This window comes from Varanus komodoensis, unplaced genomic scaffold (genome assembly GCF_004798865.1).
Source record: "Varanus komodoensis strain SLA01 unplaced genomic scaffold, ASM479886v1 scaffold92, whole genome shotgun sequence".
In the NCBI taxonomy this organism is placed as follows: Eukaryota; Metazoa; Chordata; class Lepidosauria; order Squamata; family Varanidae; genus Varanus; species Varanus komodoensis.
In genome coordinates this window covers 417,509-437,191 of record NW_025336624.1, presented here as the reverse complement: position 1 = coordinate 437,191, position 19,683 = coordinate 417,509, and the positions used below count along the sequence as shown (strand labels likewise).

General features: G+C 41.4%; 1 protein-coding gene across 3 annotated transcripts in view; it reads left to right on the top strand.

The window, feature by feature from the left end:
* The window catches only part of FAM171A2 (family with sequence similarity 171 member A2), a 46,801-nt gene that overhangs the window by 13,278 nt on the left and 13,840 nt on the right, over window positions 1-19,683 (top strand). For 2 of the 3 annotated variants that reach the window (XR_006413591.1, XM_044418641.1), the window contains exons 2-6: window positions 8,023-8,250; window positions 16,163-16,255; window positions 17,257-17,415; window positions 17,693-17,869; window positions 18,837-18,953. Coding sequence is in view for 2 of the 3 variants with exons in the window: in XM_044418641.1 (XP_044274576.1) it covers window positions 8,023-8,250; window positions 16,163-16,255; window positions 17,257-17,415; window positions 17,693-17,869; window positions 18,837-18,953 (774 nt within the window). In the remaining variant the exon portion in view is untranslated. The remainder of the gene's footprint in view (window positions 1-8,022; window positions 8,251-16,162; window positions 16,256-17,256; window positions 17,416-17,692; window positions 17,870-18,836; window positions 18,954-19,683) is intronic. The other variant, XM_044418642.1, reaches the window with a different exon arrangement.

Below are 19,683 nucleotides of genomic sequence, written 5' to 3'. Positions count from 1 at the left end.
CATTTTAAACTTCCTCAAAAACTTTCTGTATTGTAGGTCCTATTTGCATGAACTAACTTGCCTATTTTTGTTCATTTCTGTAGAGAAAGAGCTCAAGGTTCAAAGGTGCACATACTTTTGCAGGGGGACGCCCTTTCTTTTTTAATCCTCATCTGAATATATTTGTTTAGTCCTGAAGGAAAACAGTCTGCATGTGCATCACACCACCTTCATTACCATTTTGTATGTTGCCTTGCCACTAGTCTTTGATGTGCACAAGGAAGCACACTTTCTCTCTCCATTTATTGATGCTATTACTACTTATTTTTCAGGTCCATTTCTCCAGCACTTAAAACAAATCCAAGGTCAGAGGTCCATTTCAGATTAAACCCCATACCTGGCACTGTATTTTCTTCCTAACTTTACCTTGGCAGTTAGTGCAGGGGTGGGGAATCATTTTTTCCCATGCAAGTCTGTCAGGATTTGCATGTTGTTGGTGGGTGAGGTCAGAGCCAGAAGTGGGTGCAGACAGAGCCAAATGTGTCAGCTAAGTAAGTAGAGCTTGGAGCTAGACCAAGAGTGCAAATTTTCCTTAAGCCACAAATGTTCCCCAAATTAGTATCTCCCCCCTCTTAGAGGCATACCTTTCATGAGGTGAGGGGGTCTCAGACTGAAGAGCAATGCTGCCAGGAGGCCAGACTCTCTCACTTGCCCTGTCTCCTGACAGGGTCACCCAAGACAGAATGGTTAGACTGAGGCACCAGACTTAGATGCATCCACCCTCTTCAAGTAACAGTGACATCAGCAGTGAGAACTATGAATCAAGGCAAACTGTGAACTGTAAAACAGGAAATTGAATGGTTAAACAATGCAGTACTTGATCTGAGAAAACTAAAGCGGACTGAAATAGGACATTTTCAAACAGGAAAACACAACATGTGCTATTCTGGAAGTGATAAACTCCAAAGAAACAGAGGGTACTAATACTGAGGCAAGCTGTAGCACAGACTGTAAGGGGCTATAATGCAAAGACCAGCTGAATCATATAAATCAAAATTCATGGCAAATCTGTCAGAATAACTGCCATTTAGGTAAACACTCCAACAACAGATGCTGAAGAAGAAATTGGAAGCGTTTCTGCTGGTGTCCAAAGGAAATTGATGACACATCAAAGCAAGACATGGTGACCAGATTGCAAAAGTTGTGCAAAAAAAAAAACAGAAAAAAAGCTGTGGGAGAATTTGACCTAGGGGTCAAAAACAAAGCAGGAGAATGACTCACAGTATTCTGTGAAGCCAACCATCTGTTTATAGCAAATACATATTTCAGGAAAGTGATCGGAGGATTGTACTCATAGACATCACCAGATGGCCAATATAGAAATCAGAGAGACTATAATTGGAAGTGATAGATGGAGAAGCTGTAGTCTCACTGCCAAAAGCAGATCATGAGCTGACTGGTATAGTGCCAATGGGCTCTTAATATAAAAGAATCATAATATTTATTTATTTATTTAAAACATTGTTATGCCACCCCCATCGCAATGAAGCCTCAGGGTGGCTCACAACAGAAACAAAATACATAAATAAATAACAATATAACAATAAAAAAATTATTTAAAATCCCCCGGTGCATCTCGGCTAAAAATTTAAAATCCTATAAATACAAATAATTTAACAATTAAAATAAGTTTTAAATAAAAAGGTCTTCGCCTGGTGCCGAAAAACAAATAACGACAGCGCCAGGCGGACCTCTCTGGGGAGCGCATTCCATAGATGGGGCGCCACCGCAGAGAAAGCCCTCCTCTGGGTACTCACCCTCCTAATATCATTCACAGAGGGTTCCCGGAGAAGGGCATCTGTTGCTGATCTCAAGGGGCGGGAGGGCATAATAGAGTTGAACAGAAGGACAGTGCCAGCTAAATTACTTTCCTGAGGAATTGAAAGTCCACATAAAGAACAGATTACCATTACTGAACTCAACTGACTATAAACCAGAAGAACAGTAGATGGAAACCAGATACTTTATTAGGGAAGAATGCAAAAGGGCAAGTCCTCTAGTAAAAAAGGAGAAAAAAGCCTGGAGGCAAAGGCAAAGCAAGCACTCATAATTGCTAAGGACAGGCTAGAAGCAAAAGCAAAAGGTGACAGAACTAGGCTCAGAATCCCAAATACACTGTTTCAGCAACTGTCATATAGAGACAAAAAGCTATTACGATGACCAGTGCAAAGAAATAGAAGAAGAAAAACAAGAGCCCTCTTTTAGAAGAAATCAAAGGGAAATTCAAACCTAGATTAGGAATCTTGAAAGACCAACAGGGGAACACACTATCTGACCAGGATCAAACAAAAAGAAGGTGAAAACAATCTGTGGAAGAACTGTACAGAAGAGATTAAAAAATGACTGACTCTTTTGAAGAGAAATCCTATGAGGAAGAACATAGAATTTTAGAAATTGAAATGAAAGCTGCTCTGAAAGCACTTGGGAGGAATAAAGCACCCAGAGTAGGTAAGGTACCAATGGAACTATTCCAAGCTGCAGAAATGGAATTGCTCCAAATTGTACCAAGAATTTTCCAGTGAATATGGAAAACAAAAGAATGGCTCACAGACTGGAAATCTTCAATATCCTTTCCAATTCTCAAGAAAGGAGAGGCAAATGGCTGCAGCAACAATAGGATCATTGCACTACTTTTCCATGCAAGCAAAGTTATTATCAAGGTGTTGCAACAAAGAACGATGCCCTTTATGGAATGAGAAATGCTAGCCATTTAAGCTGGATTCTGAAAAAGAAGAGCACTTGAGATCATATTGAAAATAAACATTGGCTACTGAAGTGTACAAAGTATTTCAGAAGATCAGTCAATGATTTATATATACAACAAAACCTTTGACTATGTGGATCACAGGACACTATGAATAGGGCCACTACTATCTCAGGGCCAAAAGAGATAGGTGTGCTTCATCATTTGATCATTCCAATGCATAACCTTTACCATGGACAAGAAACTAGTGTTAGGAAAGAATATGGAGAAACAGGTTGGTTTCTACAGGCAAAGGGATCAGACAAGTATGTATTTTATCTCCCAATCTGTTTGATCCGTACATACACTATGACATGAGGAAAATTAGCTTAGGATCAGAGGAAGGAATGAAAATTGAAGGAAGATGTCTCAATGAATGAAGATGATACCATATTACTGGCAGAAAGTAGCAATAAATCCTGATGAAAGTGCAAAAAGGAAGTGTAAAAGCAGGACTGCAGCTGAACATTGTTGTTATATGCTGTCAAGTCATTTCTGACTTATGGCCACCCTATGAATGAAAGCCCTCCAAAATATCCTACCTATAACAACCCTGCTCAGCTCCTGCTCAATCCATGACAAATTTGGATTTCAGATTGTGGCTTCCTTTATAGAGTCAATCCATCTCATATTTGGTCTTCATTTTCTTCTTCTACCTTCAACATTCCCCACCATGATGGTCTTCTCCAGTGAGTCTGGATATGCCCTAAGAATGGCAGCCTCAATTTTGCTGGTTTTGCTTCTAAGGGAAAACTTTAGCTTGATTAAGAAAACAAAAATCATGGCAAGAGTAGATCTTTGATGGCAACAATGAAGACACTGAAATTGTAAAATATGTTGATACAATTGGTCAATCATCAGTTCAAATAGAATGCAGCTCAGAAGAAGACCTCAGCAGTTACAGGCGGCCTATAAATACATGTATGTATGTATGTATGTATGTATGTATGTATAAATAAATAAGACTGCAACTTGGAAGGGAAGCAGTGAAGGAGCTAGGAAAGATTATCAAATGTAAGGACATTTCACTGGAGACCAAGATCATCTGGACTGTTGGCATGGGTGTGAGAGTTGGGTAATGAAGGCAACTGACAGAAGGAAAATGGATGTGTTGGAAACATGCTGCTGAAGGAGAGCTTTGTGGATACCTTGGATCAACAGAAAGCAGGTCCTAGATCAAATCAAACCAAAACTTTCTCTAGAAGCAAAAATGACAAAACTGAGGCTGTCATAGTTTGAACACATGAGAAGGCAAAACCATCATGCTAGGGAAATTTGAAGGCAGAAGATCTTGAGTTTACAAGAGCTAAGCAAGGCTGTGAAGCAGAGGACAGCTTGGAGGGCTTTATTCATAGAGTCATCATAAGTCGGAGATGACTTGATGGCACATAACAAAAACATTAGTGTCTTGCTTTGATTTAATCTCATAGGATAGTGTAGAGAGGTCCTGATACCAAACTTCCTTCCCCTTAATAAATTCATTTATTCATCAGATTTATATCTCACCTTTTTCTTAAAAAAAAAAAAGAATTTAAAGTGGCTTACATCGTTCCCCTCCTGCCTCTCTGGGGCCAGTTACAGACTCTGGGCTGAGAGTCTGTAACTGGCCCCAAGTCACCCAGTTAGCTCCATGGTGGAGCAAGCAGTAGAATCCAGATCTCTTGGTCATATGATCTTAACCACTATACCACACTGTCTCTCATTATAAATACTAATTTAATTATGGCCAGCCAAGAATGCTGAAATTTGTGAGCAAGTTTTTGAGATCTCCAAATCTATTTATCTGGAACACTAGTTCACAATTTTGTAAACTTTTCCCTTATGATCCAAAACAGCTTGCTTTGTTTCATTTAAATAGACAGATTTAGAAAGTGGCAGTATCATGCCTTTTGAAAAAGATTATTTTATCCATAAGCATGAAATGAAACTATCACCATCACTGTCTCCCTTCTCTGTTTGTGAGTACAAAATTAAGTGTGTGAAAGGGTAAGCAAAATTAAGCGGTTATTAGGAGTGGAAGGGGTCTCTTTTAGCCAGCACCATAGAAACCCAGGGGCTTGCTGAAGGATGTGGCTAAGGCCTTGTTCTGTGGCATGGTTTCCATGGTAGCAAACCTCAGTCATACAGAGTGTGTGTGTGTGTGTGTGGGGGGGGTTATTCACATCCACAAAAAATGCCTGTGCTGCTTTCTAGGCCTAAGTGGAACTTGAAGGGGGGGCACTTTGTAGGACAAATAAGGCCGTTGCCATGGCAATGGGAGTGCACTCTTGGATTAAATAATGGTGGAGGTTGGGCTGGCACAGACATTGAGACAGTGAGAAATTGCCAACTTTTTTTGACTGGGGGGCGGGACGGGACAGAACTAAGTGCCTCTGCTATGAATGAAACACGGAAGGCTTTTTCTTGGAGCTGTATTGCGTATAACATTACTGGTTGCTATATATTCTTTTGTTTGCAGTTAAACTAGGATTGTATTTAACAACCTGTTTTCAAACTAGCTGATAGAAAAACAAAGGGAGAGAGTACTGGGAGCTTGGGGAGATTGAGGAGGGTCTTGTTTATGTTTTGCCAGGATGGGCGACTATGGATAGTCTTGAGGCATTATGTGCCTCCTCAACCCTTAGGCAACAGTCTGCCAGACAACACCCCAAAAGTTTAAAAAGCTGCTATGGACCATAGGAAGGTTAGCTATATTTGACCAGTTTGAAGAAGATAGAATTAATCATTTAGAAACTCTTAAGTGATCCAGACAAATTTTGTCATTTGCCATTCCAGCAGGCTGGGCTGTGGAATTTGAGAAGGAGAAGCAGGGCCTTTTCAATATCCTTGCTGAAAGCATTAAATTTTCCTCTTCCCAGTCTTTTTTCCTTGTGTGCTATGTCTTTTTAAACTGTAAAGATGCAGACAAAACTATCTTAATTTATTATATGTAAGCTGTTTTGGTAATCTATTTTGGCCGAGGAGCAATATAAAAGTACTTCAAATAATTTTTTTTTCACATCATGGAATATAGTCCTGGGTGAATAGAAAGATTTTGTACTGGGTTCCTCATACCAAACCCACTGACTTCACTCCCATATCTAGTTTAGGCTCTGTCTACTGACTCAGGGAGGGCTTTACCCAGCATTAGCCTTGCTCAAGGTGCCCTCTGATACATTCATAAAAGCTTCATAAAAGCTTAACAGGTAGCAGAGGAGATGGACAGCAAGCAGTAAGCACTGAAAGTGATACAGCCCTAGCTTCCTGGTATTTTCTCAGCCCAGTGCTGCAAAAAGAAGCCCTAGCCAGACAGCTGCTGCTGATATCTTCCTTGGGCCTCTGGACCATGCTTCGCCTGATGTAGCATAATTGGGGTTGGTGCCCAGAGGCACTGGGGATAATGAAAATGGCAACTGTAGCCATCTGACTTAGTGCTTCTTTTTACAGCACTGGACCATGTGTGTGATTTTTGTTTTCCGGTAGGGAAGCCAGTGTTTGTTCTAGTGACCCTTCTAGGATCTATGCGCCATTATATTTGTTCCATCATACAGGGTGCTCACACCCTGGCTCTACCACAATCCCTTAAGTTTTTAAGGTATAGCTTGTCACTGAAAATGATTTAGTTCAAATTAAGCTCTGGATTGCCTTTTTCTTTGGATTCTACCTGGTGAACAAAATGAAGTGCAGAGGAGCAACATTGCCTGTTTTTAATGTTACACCAGAGATCTTTCAGGCAACTCTTGATGGAGGGATGAGGTAGCAGTGACCACCTTCCAGCTGTAGTTTTCTCATCACTGGGGAGCTGAAATCCAAAGCCAAATGGTGTTGAAACAACCCATCTCTCCAAAGAGCTATTTGTGCATAGGGTGGGGAGGACATGTCAGGCAGCCATTTAGCAGAGGAGAGTTTTGCCATGCATGAACCACCAATCCTTGAGTTTGAACACTGCTTGAATGAATTGTGATGGAAGCCAGTTCTGCCTAACCTGAAGGGGACTGATCAGCACATTGACAAGGAGTGGAGAAAACAGTGAGACAAACCTGGGAATGAAAGGCTATCGAATTCCTAAACCAGAAAATGTCAGCCAATACATTTTTAGATACCCTCTTTTATTTCCCCTTAAGATTACTACTTGCTGTTTCTGCTCTGCTTTTCTGTTCTGTTATAGCTAAAGTGCAGTTTTCACCAATGTGTGTTGAATTATGCTAAACTTATCTTTCTGTCTTGGATAAAGGAATGGCATTAAGAATATATGATAATGCTTGTCTATTGACCTTTAACCTCTCCCCTCCACACACTATTTTTGTGTAATTTTCAGTGTGGAAATAGAATAACTTGTTGCAGGAAGTCTAGAAATCTTAGTCTGATTTACTACCCATCTTTGATTTGTTGTCATCCTTGGTCTCTACACAGTGGAGTTGGGAAACAGATCTTTGTGCTGTGATGTGAAGGTTAAAAACAGGCATTTTTTTCTGAGTAGTACAAGAGATTGTTAGTTCTTAACTTCTTCAAGCCCCTGTGCAAAATGAAAGGAAACCTCTTACCTCTCTCAAGTTCTTCAATTCATGTGCAACTTGATGGGATTTATGCTGGGCAGCCTTCACAACGTAGAGAAGGGATGGGTGCTACTGGCAAATAAAAGTAAAAGTAAAGTAAGTAAAATTGTGGTGCTCTAATTTGCATGAAGATTGCTTGTAATTTATGAGATCTACACATACACAAACCATTACCTGATCTGTTGTGATGTTCCTAAACATTCACAGTCTTAACTATGCAAAGAGGGAGAGTCAGCAATAAATAAAATAGGGCAGCAATAAATAAAATAGTGTGAAAAATAGGACAGGTTGACATGAGAACAATGAGCAGTTGGATTGTCTGAGAGAAAATATCATATAGGGCCTAGGAAATAAAAGGAGAGGCAATGTGTTAGAAGGATGAATTCAAAGAGGTACCATGCTGCTGGAGTTAGCCAAAAATGGACAAGACCCCTTAAAGGACATGGACCAAATAGGCTGGAGGAAGTAGTAGTTGGAAGTCATAGAGGAAGCTGAGCCATATTAATTTTAATTAGCCACATCTTTTGCTGAAAGTCTCTAGTTCAATTGAATTGGGAAACATACATATCAAGGAAGGTGGAAAGGGGCACTGAGGAAACAGATAAGTTATTTTCAGTTGGAAAAATTTCTGAATCAAGGGAGGAAACATTGCTGGGCCAACAACCATCCTCACATACCCTTCTGTCTTTTCTTTCTCTTCTACAGAGGTGATGATCAAGGTCCAGGTATATGAGAACAGTGACTTATCCCCACTGCCTCAGACAGCTGTGGAAGTGTATGGCAACCAAACATCTCTGGCTTCAGGCACCACTGATCATGAGGGTGTTAGCATGCTCCCTATCAGCTATCGCCTCGGCACCTGGATTCTTGTCACAGCCTCCAAGCGTGGCTTTGTTACAAACTCTGTTCCTTGGCGTGTCACCAAACTGCCACGTGAGTTGTGGGTGATCATGGGTTGAGGAGCCTGGGTGGCACATAGGCCACAGATAGGATGGCTGTGTTGTGTGTAATGGGCATTTCATGGAGGGGTGTGGGGAGGTATAAAGGATGCAAACCTTTACCAGGATATGTTGTGCTATTACAGAAATATTCAAGAAGGATGCAATGCTGTAGTAAGTAGAACAAGAGGATCATTTGTTTCTCAATAGAATGATGGTCAATTTGATAGAGAATGTTATGACCTGAAAATGTTATGACCTGAAAATGGCTAGTTCTCTCAGTGTTGCACAGTTAGATTCTACCAAGTGTTCATGAATGTCATATCCTGGGGGTGTGCACGCTCACAGTCCTCAGTCATTTCTTTTTTAAAAAATCACATGCCAAGTACATAATATAAGATCCCTGTTGGATTTCATCAGAGAACCTTCTAATTCAAGATACTGCTGTGGCTAACCACATAAGGCTCCCCAGCACTTGGTATTAAATAGCATACTAGCAAAATGCAGCAGGTTCTAAGCCTTGACATTGACTCAAAGATGCTCCAAATAGTTTTTCCCCCTTTTGGTTTATCTGCTGTCAAAAGGCAAGCTGTGAAGCCAAACTAAAAATACAAGTGAGCTGTGCTGATAAAAAGTGGTGCGATTTATACCCTTTGCAGCAAGATTTGTGTGTGTGTGGCAGGGTGGGGGGTGGACTTGACTGTCCAAAGGGTGGTTTCACTTTCCACTTGTTCCACAGACTCTGGGTGTTCAGAAACATGGAAAACTGTGAGCCACTCCCTTTTAAAAGGAACCAGTTAGCTGTCCAAAGTCCAGCTCTTTTTAAGTGGGGTGTTTTTGACAGAGCTCTCTATGTTTTTTTCAGAGGAACATGTTTTCATAGGGGAAAAGGTTATTTGTAACTTCTTTGGGTTCATGTCCAAATGATTCACTTTGCTAGGCAAAGTACCTCCCTAGACATTAGCCAGGTAAAGCTACACATTTTCAGACCTCTATAAGTGCACAGGTAAGCACTTGCAAAAGACTAAAAAGTGTATTTAAAAATATGCACAAATATTCGTGCACATTAGCTCCCCCCCTCACCCCACAAAATAAAATTTGCAACCATGGAAAGGGTTCGGGTGCTGCTTGGGCACTTTTAAGTGGCTGGCAGTGGCTGTCAAAACAGGAATCATGGAACCTGGTTGTTGAGTCAGATAATGTAATTTCCAGAAAAAAAGGGATGAATTACAGGGACAAAAAAGCCGTGGTGAGCTGAAAGGGCTCGTGTTCATGGCAAATGACACAAAGCTAAGTTTCTCGAGAAAGCCACTAGGATACTTGAAGGGTACCTGGCAGTGGTCTAGTAAGTTTGGCAAGAAAAACATTTTTGTACTCTTTCCAAGTGACTAGCTGGCTAGTTCCCAGTAACCATGATAGGATCAGAAGCCCAGGTTCAGGTGTCATGACCACCCTAGAGAAAGCTATAGCTTGTCCAAAGTGGCTTGCCAACCGAAGTGGGTTGTCATGCTGTGTTAATCTAGTTATTGTAACTAATCTAGTCATTGATCAATAGATCCTCTATGAACTTATTTAACCAGCTTCTAAAGCTCTCTAAAATACTAAGAACATAAAACACAGAAAGCGATAGAGCAGGAATTATTTGTCATGGTGTTGCTTCTCCACGGTTGCACCGCTATATCTGTTGGCCAGGTGGCTTGCTCTGATCAGGGGTTCTGTAAGCTTAGATAGTTGGAGTTCCCCTGAATAATAATGGAGCACGGTGATTGCTTCTGCTGCTTGTAGAGACCTTGGTGTCTTCCTGGCTCGCCATCCATGTAGACAATGCTGTTGCCCCAGCACCCGTTGGAGGGCTACCTGAGGAAGGCCAAAGGAGACTCATGGATAGGTACTAACAGCTTGTTGTACAAGGGAGCTGTCTGTGGTCTCCAGTGGTATCTGTGGATCTCTGGCTAAAGCATTGCTACTGACGGTTACAGGAGGAATCCTTGTTCAGTCTCTACAGTTGGGCCAATGCATAATGTACACATGGTACATGATATTTGCATATTTTTTCTTTGCAATGAATGAATTCCTGTCACTACAGCTGTGGCACAGGAGTGAGAAGAAACATATGAGACATGCATGATGCCATTACTTCCACATTTCCATGATACTCATTGCATACAGTGGATCATGTGGGGTGTCTGGAGTGTGCAGGTGACATACTTCTAAGAGCCTGCACTGAGCAGGAGCTAGTGTAGATAATATTGGAGATTCTTTCCAACTTTGATTCTGTGCTCACAACACTTTTCCATTTTTGGCTTCTGTGCTAGTTGGGTTGCAGTGGGGATTCACTACTGTAGCATTACACCAATGTACATCTGCTGGGAATACTATGCTGGCCAATTTCCAAGGGACACCAGCTTTAGATCAAACCCTACAGTGCTCTAGCCAAATGTAGATGAAATGTAAGTATACAGTGTTAGGTGGTAGGCTTCCTTGATAGTAGGTTGAGCATGGATCCTGCCCCTAGGAGAATGCAGTTAAATCTCTTCCATATGCTGGGCTAATTTGAATAAGAGTTTACTAGGTCATGGTCTCATAACTTGTTTTCAGGGTCAGGACTCAGTTGTGGAAAAAGCAATAAAACAGAGCATGCTTCTGAACAGGTGCAGAAATCCATTCCTTTACTAGTGATTGATGGCAATTAGGGGATAAGGCATCTAGATAGCTGAGAATTGTTACCAAGATGTTCTGAGTCTGGGCATCTCTCTTAGAAATTAAGGCCCGTGTTCATCTGGACAGGCAAAGACATAAAGTGAACACTCCATGTGCTTTGGATTCATTTCCATTTCTGATACATGCACCATCCATGGAGGATGTCAATGTCAGATATGCGCACTAGAAGCAAATTCAGTCTATGACCAAATCACAGTGTGCTTGCACCGTCTTAGTGTTCTTTATGCCCAAACATATATGTAAGCAGACACACCTCTGTATACGTGTCTGTATGTGTTTTCATTGGTTAGCTGGTTGCCTCCTATTTCTTCCCTACTGGCAGAAATTATTGATAGCACTATATGTCAGCTATGATTTTTGCATCCAAAGCCTGAGATGGGTCAATGAGGTGACCTTACTACCAGTGTACATTTTGCTGTATCTGAGAGGAAGGGCTATCTCAGACCACTGGTTCCTCTAGCCTATTATTATCAACACTGACTGGCAATAGCTCTCCAGGTTTTCAGCAGAAGTTTTTTCAATTCTGCCTGGAGATTCCAGGAACTGAACCTGGGACTTTCTGAATGCAAAGCATGTGCTTTTCCACTAAGGTATAATGCCTCTCAAATGGCAGAATTATTTGATTTTAATTAATTTTCCTACCAGTGACACTTTCAAACCCTCTACATCGAAACAGAATCCTCAAACATAGCAATCCATACATACCTTACAAAATCCCCTCTCCAAGACAGATTAAGTTTAATTACACTAGAATTCATATTGTAATGTAAGCAGAGAATAGGAGTTTGGCATCAAGGATGGCAGTATTTGTGGGAGTTATCTAAAGAAACCTGCAGTAAGTTGGTTGGAGTTTTAATCATCTTTGCTTCAGTTGCTCCCCCCGCAACACACACATGCACACACACATTTACGTTCACAACTATTTAGGGAGCATGACTAATTTCATTTACACAGGGCTGGCTCTGCCTTTAGTCAGAGTAAGTTGGTTGCTTTCAGCAGTGGATGTGAGGGATGATTGCAGCTGCCCCCGGCACAGGAAGTTCTCAACCCTCTGTGTCAGCTCCCTGGTAGCAGTTACCTTGGCTATTGCTGCTTTGGCCTGACTGCCTGTCTTCTTTTGGTGACTGCTGATGCCCTGTGCATCCCAGAGAACATGTCTAGGAAAAGCCCCTGACTAAGTGAGCAGGCAGAAAAGAAGCCAGCCCAGACCACACACTCCAGCATCATAGTTACATGTGTGTTGCTTTGCTCACAGCATGTGTTTTATGCCATTGTACTGCAGCATTTGTCTAAGCAGGTAGTAAACAGGTGCCAGATTAAGTAGTTAGCAAGCAGTGAAGTGTTGAAAAACATAGCATTATGTATCATGTGGTCTGCATTACAGCCCTTAAGCAAGTCTGCTGCCCTCAAAAGCAGTAAAGGATAGGGTCCCATTTCCAGTATGGATGTAAGATTCAGCTGTCAGTCCAGCTGGTTTCTATACGTGAAATGGAAGTAGGGGGCAGACAGTGTTTTATGTTTTGATTCCAGGCAGCAAAATGTGTTCAGCTTGTGGCTGTGGAGAGCAATCTTCCCAAAAGTCCAGGACCAGCAAGCTTGTCATTGTTTCATAGTGCAGTTCTGTGGAGTTTAAGTTTTTGTGAAAGTGTGTCAGCCTTTTAAGAGTTTTGATTTTTCTTCCATTCATTAAAACCATTTTTGTCTCTAGATATGGAAAATAATAAATAAAATCCATTTTATATATATAGGACAACCCTCTTATTGTCCTTTACTGCTTTAAAATTGAGGTAAACTTTTATATAACACCCAGTGTTTTACATTGGGTGGGTGGGTTTTTGCATGTGTGAATACACTTATTCTGTATTAAGCAAACTTTATAGGATTTATAATAAGTAAGCCACAAGAGTCAAGCATTTTCCCCCAGAGTCTGCTTTTTTGCTTTACCAAGACTTTTGATATAATTCAGATCAAAACAGGCTCAATTTGCTTAAAATGAACAAGGTCACAATTTGTTGTTATATTTCTTACTTCCTAAATGCTAAGATGTTCCAAATTTTAAATTGTTTCCATCAGACAAGTGTTGAGATTCAGTTTCCATGTAAGACTGAAGTACTGTGCCTCTGTTCCCTCCCCCGCCATCTTTCTCCAAGTGCAGATGCTTATGTAGCTAAAATAGCACCATCCATGCATGAAAGGAAGCCATGGGGAGCTCAAAAATCTTTAGGGGGAAAAAATTCTACTGGTGGGGGCAGGGACTCAGTAAGAAGGTCATGGACTGCTGAGTGAGCTGGTTGGCTGTTGGAATGAGGAAAGAAAGAAACAAAACACAGGGATGGAGGAGAATGTAATAGAGTAGGGGTGGGCAGAAGGTGGATTGGGATGTAAAACAAATCACTAGTAAATTGGCAAGGGTTTCTGAGTCCAATACAGGGCCGATGTCCATGGTAGGCATGGTTGGGCAAATGCCAAGGACCTTTGACCTAGCAGGGACCACTGACATGAGACCTGTGGAGTTGCTGTTTACAATTTCCCTGTAGCCCAGACAGCAGTAGTGGTGGAAAGGAGGATCAAGAGATGCCACTGACTGCTTGTTTACTGGGTCCCTACCACAGAAACAAGCAAATGGTAGCACTGATGATAAAGATGATGAGGAAAATTAAGAGCTAATGACAGTGGCAGTGGGAAGGTAGACTCACTGAGGAAGGGGGTCTGTTGAGATTGCCCTGCCCAAGCTTCCTCAAAAATGTGGTAGCAGCAATGTCTCAATGGTTTAACAAAAGAAGTGCATCCAAATAAAGGGTTCCCAGTTCTACCAATCAAGAACTATTCTTACTTTTCCTTGTTAATGGATTGTTTTCTGGTAAGAAAAAAGACAGAAGTCATGGGAAAAGATGGGAGGATTAGAACTGAAAAACAGTGTCATCTGGTTTCCCTGTAAAAGTCTGTGTATGAAGTAGGGCACAATAGAAACCTTGTCTGGAAATACCTCAAATAAAACGCAAAACCAAATTCCCTGCTACAGCTGGGCTTTGTCAATCATTTATCTCCCAAACCTATCATTACATGCCTGTAAAGTAGTAGCCTTTAGCCAGGTCTTTGTGCAGCTCTGTTGGTCAATTAAGTGGTTGTCCTGCTCTGCTAGTCAGTTTTAGAGCTGTCATCTTCTTAGCAGGTAGTTTTGTACAAATGTTTTATTTCTAAAAAGAGAGGTGTTGAGCACAAACCTGCCTCAAAAGTAGCTTTTGACATTCTTCAAAACTTTCCCCAAATTAAAAACTAAGAAATGAATAGGAAAGAGCACTTGGGCATGTTCAGAGGCACTGTTATAATTATTAATATTGGGGCTCTGTCCTAAGCACATACATAGAAAACATAAGAATGGCTCAGCTTGTGCTCTGGTTGCAACCCTTTGTGGAAAAGGAAATGGGTGGGCTGTGACAAACTCTGCAGGAGCCAGCTGTCCAGCATCTTCTGCTTTTTCCTGTTTTGGCCATTTGTCTTTGGACAGGGTCTTGGCTGCTCTAGGATGTGGTTATGGAAACACTTGAAAGATCTAAATGACAAAAGTACTAAAAATGGAAGTCTAACAAAGCTTTTTTTTAAAGGATAAGTATGAGTTGTATACAGTTCCTGCTTACATCGGATGCAACTCTATGCATCCATGAAGTCTACCACTCTATTCCTTTACCTGACCACTTGATTCATAACAGAAGTAATGAAGGCAATGCAGTATGTTGTTGTTGTTAGTATTTCCAAGGCAGGAATAAATGAGAAGAATATGCATTCATATCGATGACTTGTACTTATGCTTAGAATATTAGTGCTACAGGGCTGCAAAAGGTAGTTTTGAGAAGAAATTTAAAGAAGTGACTTCACACAGATGTTCTGGTTATGATCCCATATATAAGGATGGTTGGAGAGGAGAGGAGAGGAGAGAGGGCTGAGCTTCATTAGCTGAATGAACAAAGATTATAAATAGGGTGCTATTTGGTCAGAGTAATAGGAGAAGAGAATGGTATTGCCAGAAAAACACTGGATAAAAGTGATGGAACCAGAGAGATAGCACTATTTAATGTGATTACAAGGGTGTGAACTAGAATACGGAGGATAACAGATAATGAGAAAAAGAAAAGGCCAAGGATGTTGCCTGTTCAACAGGGTTGGTGCTAATGTTTTCATTAAGTGTATGGGTAAAGAAAGTGTACAAAGTGAGAAAGACTTGGGCAAAAATATGAGAAGTCTAGACTTGGACACATGAGATTATACTGCTTCAGATGAGCAGTTGGAAACGCAGTATTGAAGGGAGGAAGAAAGCTCTCATTTTTGATAGGTGCCACCAGTGTATAGCTGGTACTAAAGGCCACAGGAGAGAATGGCTGTATTCACACAAATTTGTAAACCAGAATCCTAGAGAATCCTGGGATATCATGAGTGAGCTGCATGATGGTGAATGCACCCTGTTCACTTCCATGTGGCTCCTCTCATTTTATACAGGTTCTAAGCTCACTGGTAAGTGAAAACCTTATGTGCTGTCCAAATGAGGCATCCTGGAATTCTACTTCCCTTATTAGGCAGGGTTTATAAACAAGCACAAGCCCTGGTTTAAAATCCTGGTTTGTAAAGGAATGGTTCAGATGACATAACAACTTGCTAAGGTTGATTTAGTTTAATTTAGCAACTTGCTGTACTGGGACATACCAATAGGGTTGCATCCACCAGCACACAACTCATTCATAATAACCCTCAATGCTCTTCGCCACCCTGTATTTTATACAGGAAAGTGGGATATAAATTTGATTAACTAGTTATGGCTAATTCTTTGTTCTTGGAAACAATTGTACCTAGAGACAGGAGTACTAACCAGCCAGAACGTGCAATTCTAAAATATAGAAACGCAGTTTGAGTTCTAAACTAAGTTAGTACAAACCAGTTTGTCATGATGTTTTAACTGAGCTACTATAAAAGATGAGAAGATGACAGTCCAGAGCAACTTGCACATCCTCATTTTACTTCCAATTTTCTTTTAGCAGTTATTCCATCCCACCCCCACACACAAACACAATTTTGGGGACACCTTAGGAGCACTTGCTCCAAAGACAGGATGTTCTGGGTGTAACTGAACATTTGCTGCTGGAATAAAAGGGATTCAAATAATCTGATTCTCTTTTCCCAATTTCCCATTGCAGTCTATGCCTCTGTCAGCCTCTATCTGCTTCCAGAGCGTCCTGCGACACTAATCCTTTATGATGATCTAGTACAGATTCTTCTTGGTTCACCAGGTAAGCCTCCCCCCACAGTCCAAGTGATAGGCCATAGATGACATGTAGCTGGCATTAAGGGGCTCAGGACCCAAGCTGACTCTTGTCTCTGTGAATGGGGAACCCACACAATGGCTGAGAAAATACTTTGCTCCACCTCATCACTCTGCCCCGTCTCCATGCTGCTGGCAAGCATTAATCAAGGGTAAAAAAGGTGAAGTCAGTGTGTCCTCAGATATCTCTAGCAGTTTTTGCAAGGTAGATATTCAAGTGGCTGCAAGTGCATTGTGTCAGTTTGCTGTGGTATGAACAGGAAAGTTATTGAATTGAACTAGGTGATGAGAGGAGGGGACTGGATAAGTTCTGGGCCTGTGCTTGAGCTATAAGCAAATGAGCTGAAGTGTGCACCTGAGTAAGGTGTGGTTTGCACAGGAGTCCAGAGGGCTAAGATGGATTACTGTGCTGGAAATAGTAGATGCCCCTGGTTTTTGGCTTCATGGAAAATATTCAGTTGTTTCTAGTCCAGTGGGTTAGTGGGCAAATCTGGCAGGTGATTCCATAGAGTCAGCTTCATTCTGCTTGCTTTGCACAATTTCTTGCCTTTTATCTGTGAGGAGGAAGTAAGGATGGTACTGGAGATTCCTTTCTTTACTCAAGCATATTCTTGTGTCCCCACCTCTAGTTTCATCCTTATGCTCTCAAATCTATGCATGTAGACCCAGGATCCTGAACTCTGTACCCAGTGCTGAATTCCACCTAACTTGGGGAATTCAGGCAATCACAATATCTGCCAGCTTGGTGCCAGGACACAAGAACTCTTGAAAGCCAAAGCATTTTACCAGGAGTTCTATAGACCATGCTCAGGGGTGCTTTACAGATTATAAGGTCACATATTGAAGGGCTTGGATCCAGTATCGAAACCAGAATTTGGCACTTAAAGCTTTACAGGTTTAGTTGTCTCTTATGTTCTTCTACGAGTTCTGGCTGACTGGTCCAGCAGGTGAAACTGTTGATCATTGCAGGAGCAAAGAGCCAACCATGGGCACAGTTCCAACGCAAATCTGCCCGCCTGCCCCGCAGCTCCACCTACAGCCAACTCTCAGCCTCTCTGACTGCTGCCAGTAGTGGGCCAGACATGAGAGGTTTCCCGTCCTTCATTGGAGCTGAAAGCAATAGCAATGGTAAGCACCTGGGGCCAGAGTCTGGTGAAAAATAATTATGATGGAACATAGGGTGGTAAGGATAGAGAAACCAGAACTGACACAGGGTAATGTGGCCTGCCTTGGAGTGGATTTGGGAGCATCAAAATGATATTTAGGTAGGTACTGTCTCAATTTACCACCAGTGTGTGTGTGGGGGGAGGGAGGGGGTCCTCTCTTAAGCACCAAAACTTCCTGAGTTTCTGGGTATTTTTGAAGGTGGGAGAGAGCCTTTTCCTAACTCTTTGTATCCCCACAGCCAGTAACACATGGCTGGAACTGGTGCCTATTGTTGCAGTCAGCATTCACCTCTTCACTGGTAATGGGACAGAAGTTCAGCTCTCAGGCTCTGTCCACCTTTCTATCCCATTGCCACCTGACACTGTCGCTGCATCAGCCACCAGTGTACCAGCCTGGCGCTTTGACATCAAGAGTGGTAAGTGGCATTCTTATGAACCTGTTAATATGTTTAACTATTTAATCATTATATTCTGTAATTACAGATATACAAGACAAAAGTGATACTGCTTACTTTGGAATATGCCATACACAAACAGGGGTATTTGTGAAGTGACACACTGACCAGTGTCCAGAACCTCTTTGGATCCAGACACTGTGCATGGCCTAAAACTACCTAATTGCTTATAACAGTCCATTAGTAAGACTCCTGGGGCAGGCAAGAACAATCCCATGTCTGTAAATGGTAGCTTGGTGCAGAAGGACTATGCTTCCAGCTACGGATAGGTTCTTGCTGCTGCTGAAAGTATTTTGAGCTGTTTGCTGTATTTCTGCAGTAGCTCTTGATTCTCTCACATTGACCTTTCCCAGCTGTCACAGAAAGATGTGAGAATATATTATTCTTTCTACACTGTCGTATGCAACATCCTGTGCACAAAGGTTGCTTGTTCCAATTTGTCTGTGTCTTGGCTCACCCATGAAAGTGAGCAGCATAAGTGAACCACTTTGTCATAAAGTCTGTTACTGTTGTTACTGAGGTAGACGGGTTAATAAAGGGCTCAAGCCTGCAAAACTTTGGAGAAAACTACTGAAATTACTGGTTGAGGTGGGGGCAAGGCTTTTTCTTTAGGATCAGGAGCTATGCTGGGTGGCTTCATAGTGCCCCTAAGTTGGCAGTTTCCTTTCCCTACTATGTGTCTCACCTATATAACAAAACCATGTTAGACAGAGCCATGATCTAGAGCTGCTTGCTATGCAAGTGCTGTCATACCTACGCTCTCTCCTCTGATCTCTACTGTTTTGCTTTGTTTGTTTTTGTTTTGGGATAGTGCTGATGAGTGACTGTTCTTCCTTTTAGAGCAGGGATTTGGATAATTTTGTCTTTTTTGGAGGGGCAGGAGTGTTCTGTTTGTTACTTCTGATTAGCTAGTTCTTTTTTTCCTCAGGTCTATGGATCCGGAATGGGACTGGACTCATCCGCAAGGAAGGGAACCAGCTTTACTGGACATTTGTCTCTCCACAGCTGGGCTACTGGGTAGCTGCTGTGCTGTCTCCGACAACCGGTAAGACTACCCCACTTATGTTAGGAACATTCTCTGCATTTTACAAACTATTACTTGCTAAGAACTGCCTCTGAGTTTTTGTGCAGCACTTTGCATAGAACCACTGAGTAATCACTGCCAGTTAATGCTGTAGAATCACTTTTTAAAAAATCTGGGATTAAAGGGAAGAGAGTCTTAAAGGGGGAGTCTAAATAATATGGGGAATAAAAACCCTCCACATTTAAATTTCCCTGTAAATTTATGAAATAGTACTGATTTGAACTTTTAAATTTTTGATGCTCTAAGAAAATGAAAATTGTGTTAGCAAATTAGTAAATCTTCCATGATTGTTTTAGCATTATTAGTATATCTCAAATTTTAGCTTTTAAAAAATTCCCTTATAATTTAATCTAAAAATATTGGGTTGAATGTTTTAAAAAATTAAGTAACTACAGACTGGCTGGTTGTGCTTGGGGTTATAAGGGTGGGGACTTTTAACCCTAGAATCTGTTTTTAATGCCAGGAATATAAACACTTATATAGTTTAATTTAATTTAATTTAAACTCTTTGGGGTTCATGAAATGCTCAGCAACCCTGAACCATGAATAGAGTGTGTCTTCTTTTTTCCTAAGGTCCTGTAATGAGTCACATAATCTCAAGCAGGAATGGTAAAGGGGGACATCTGTGTGTTAGAGACCTCCAGGATAAGGCTATTGTAATGCATTCTGTGCAGGCCTACCTTCAAAGATG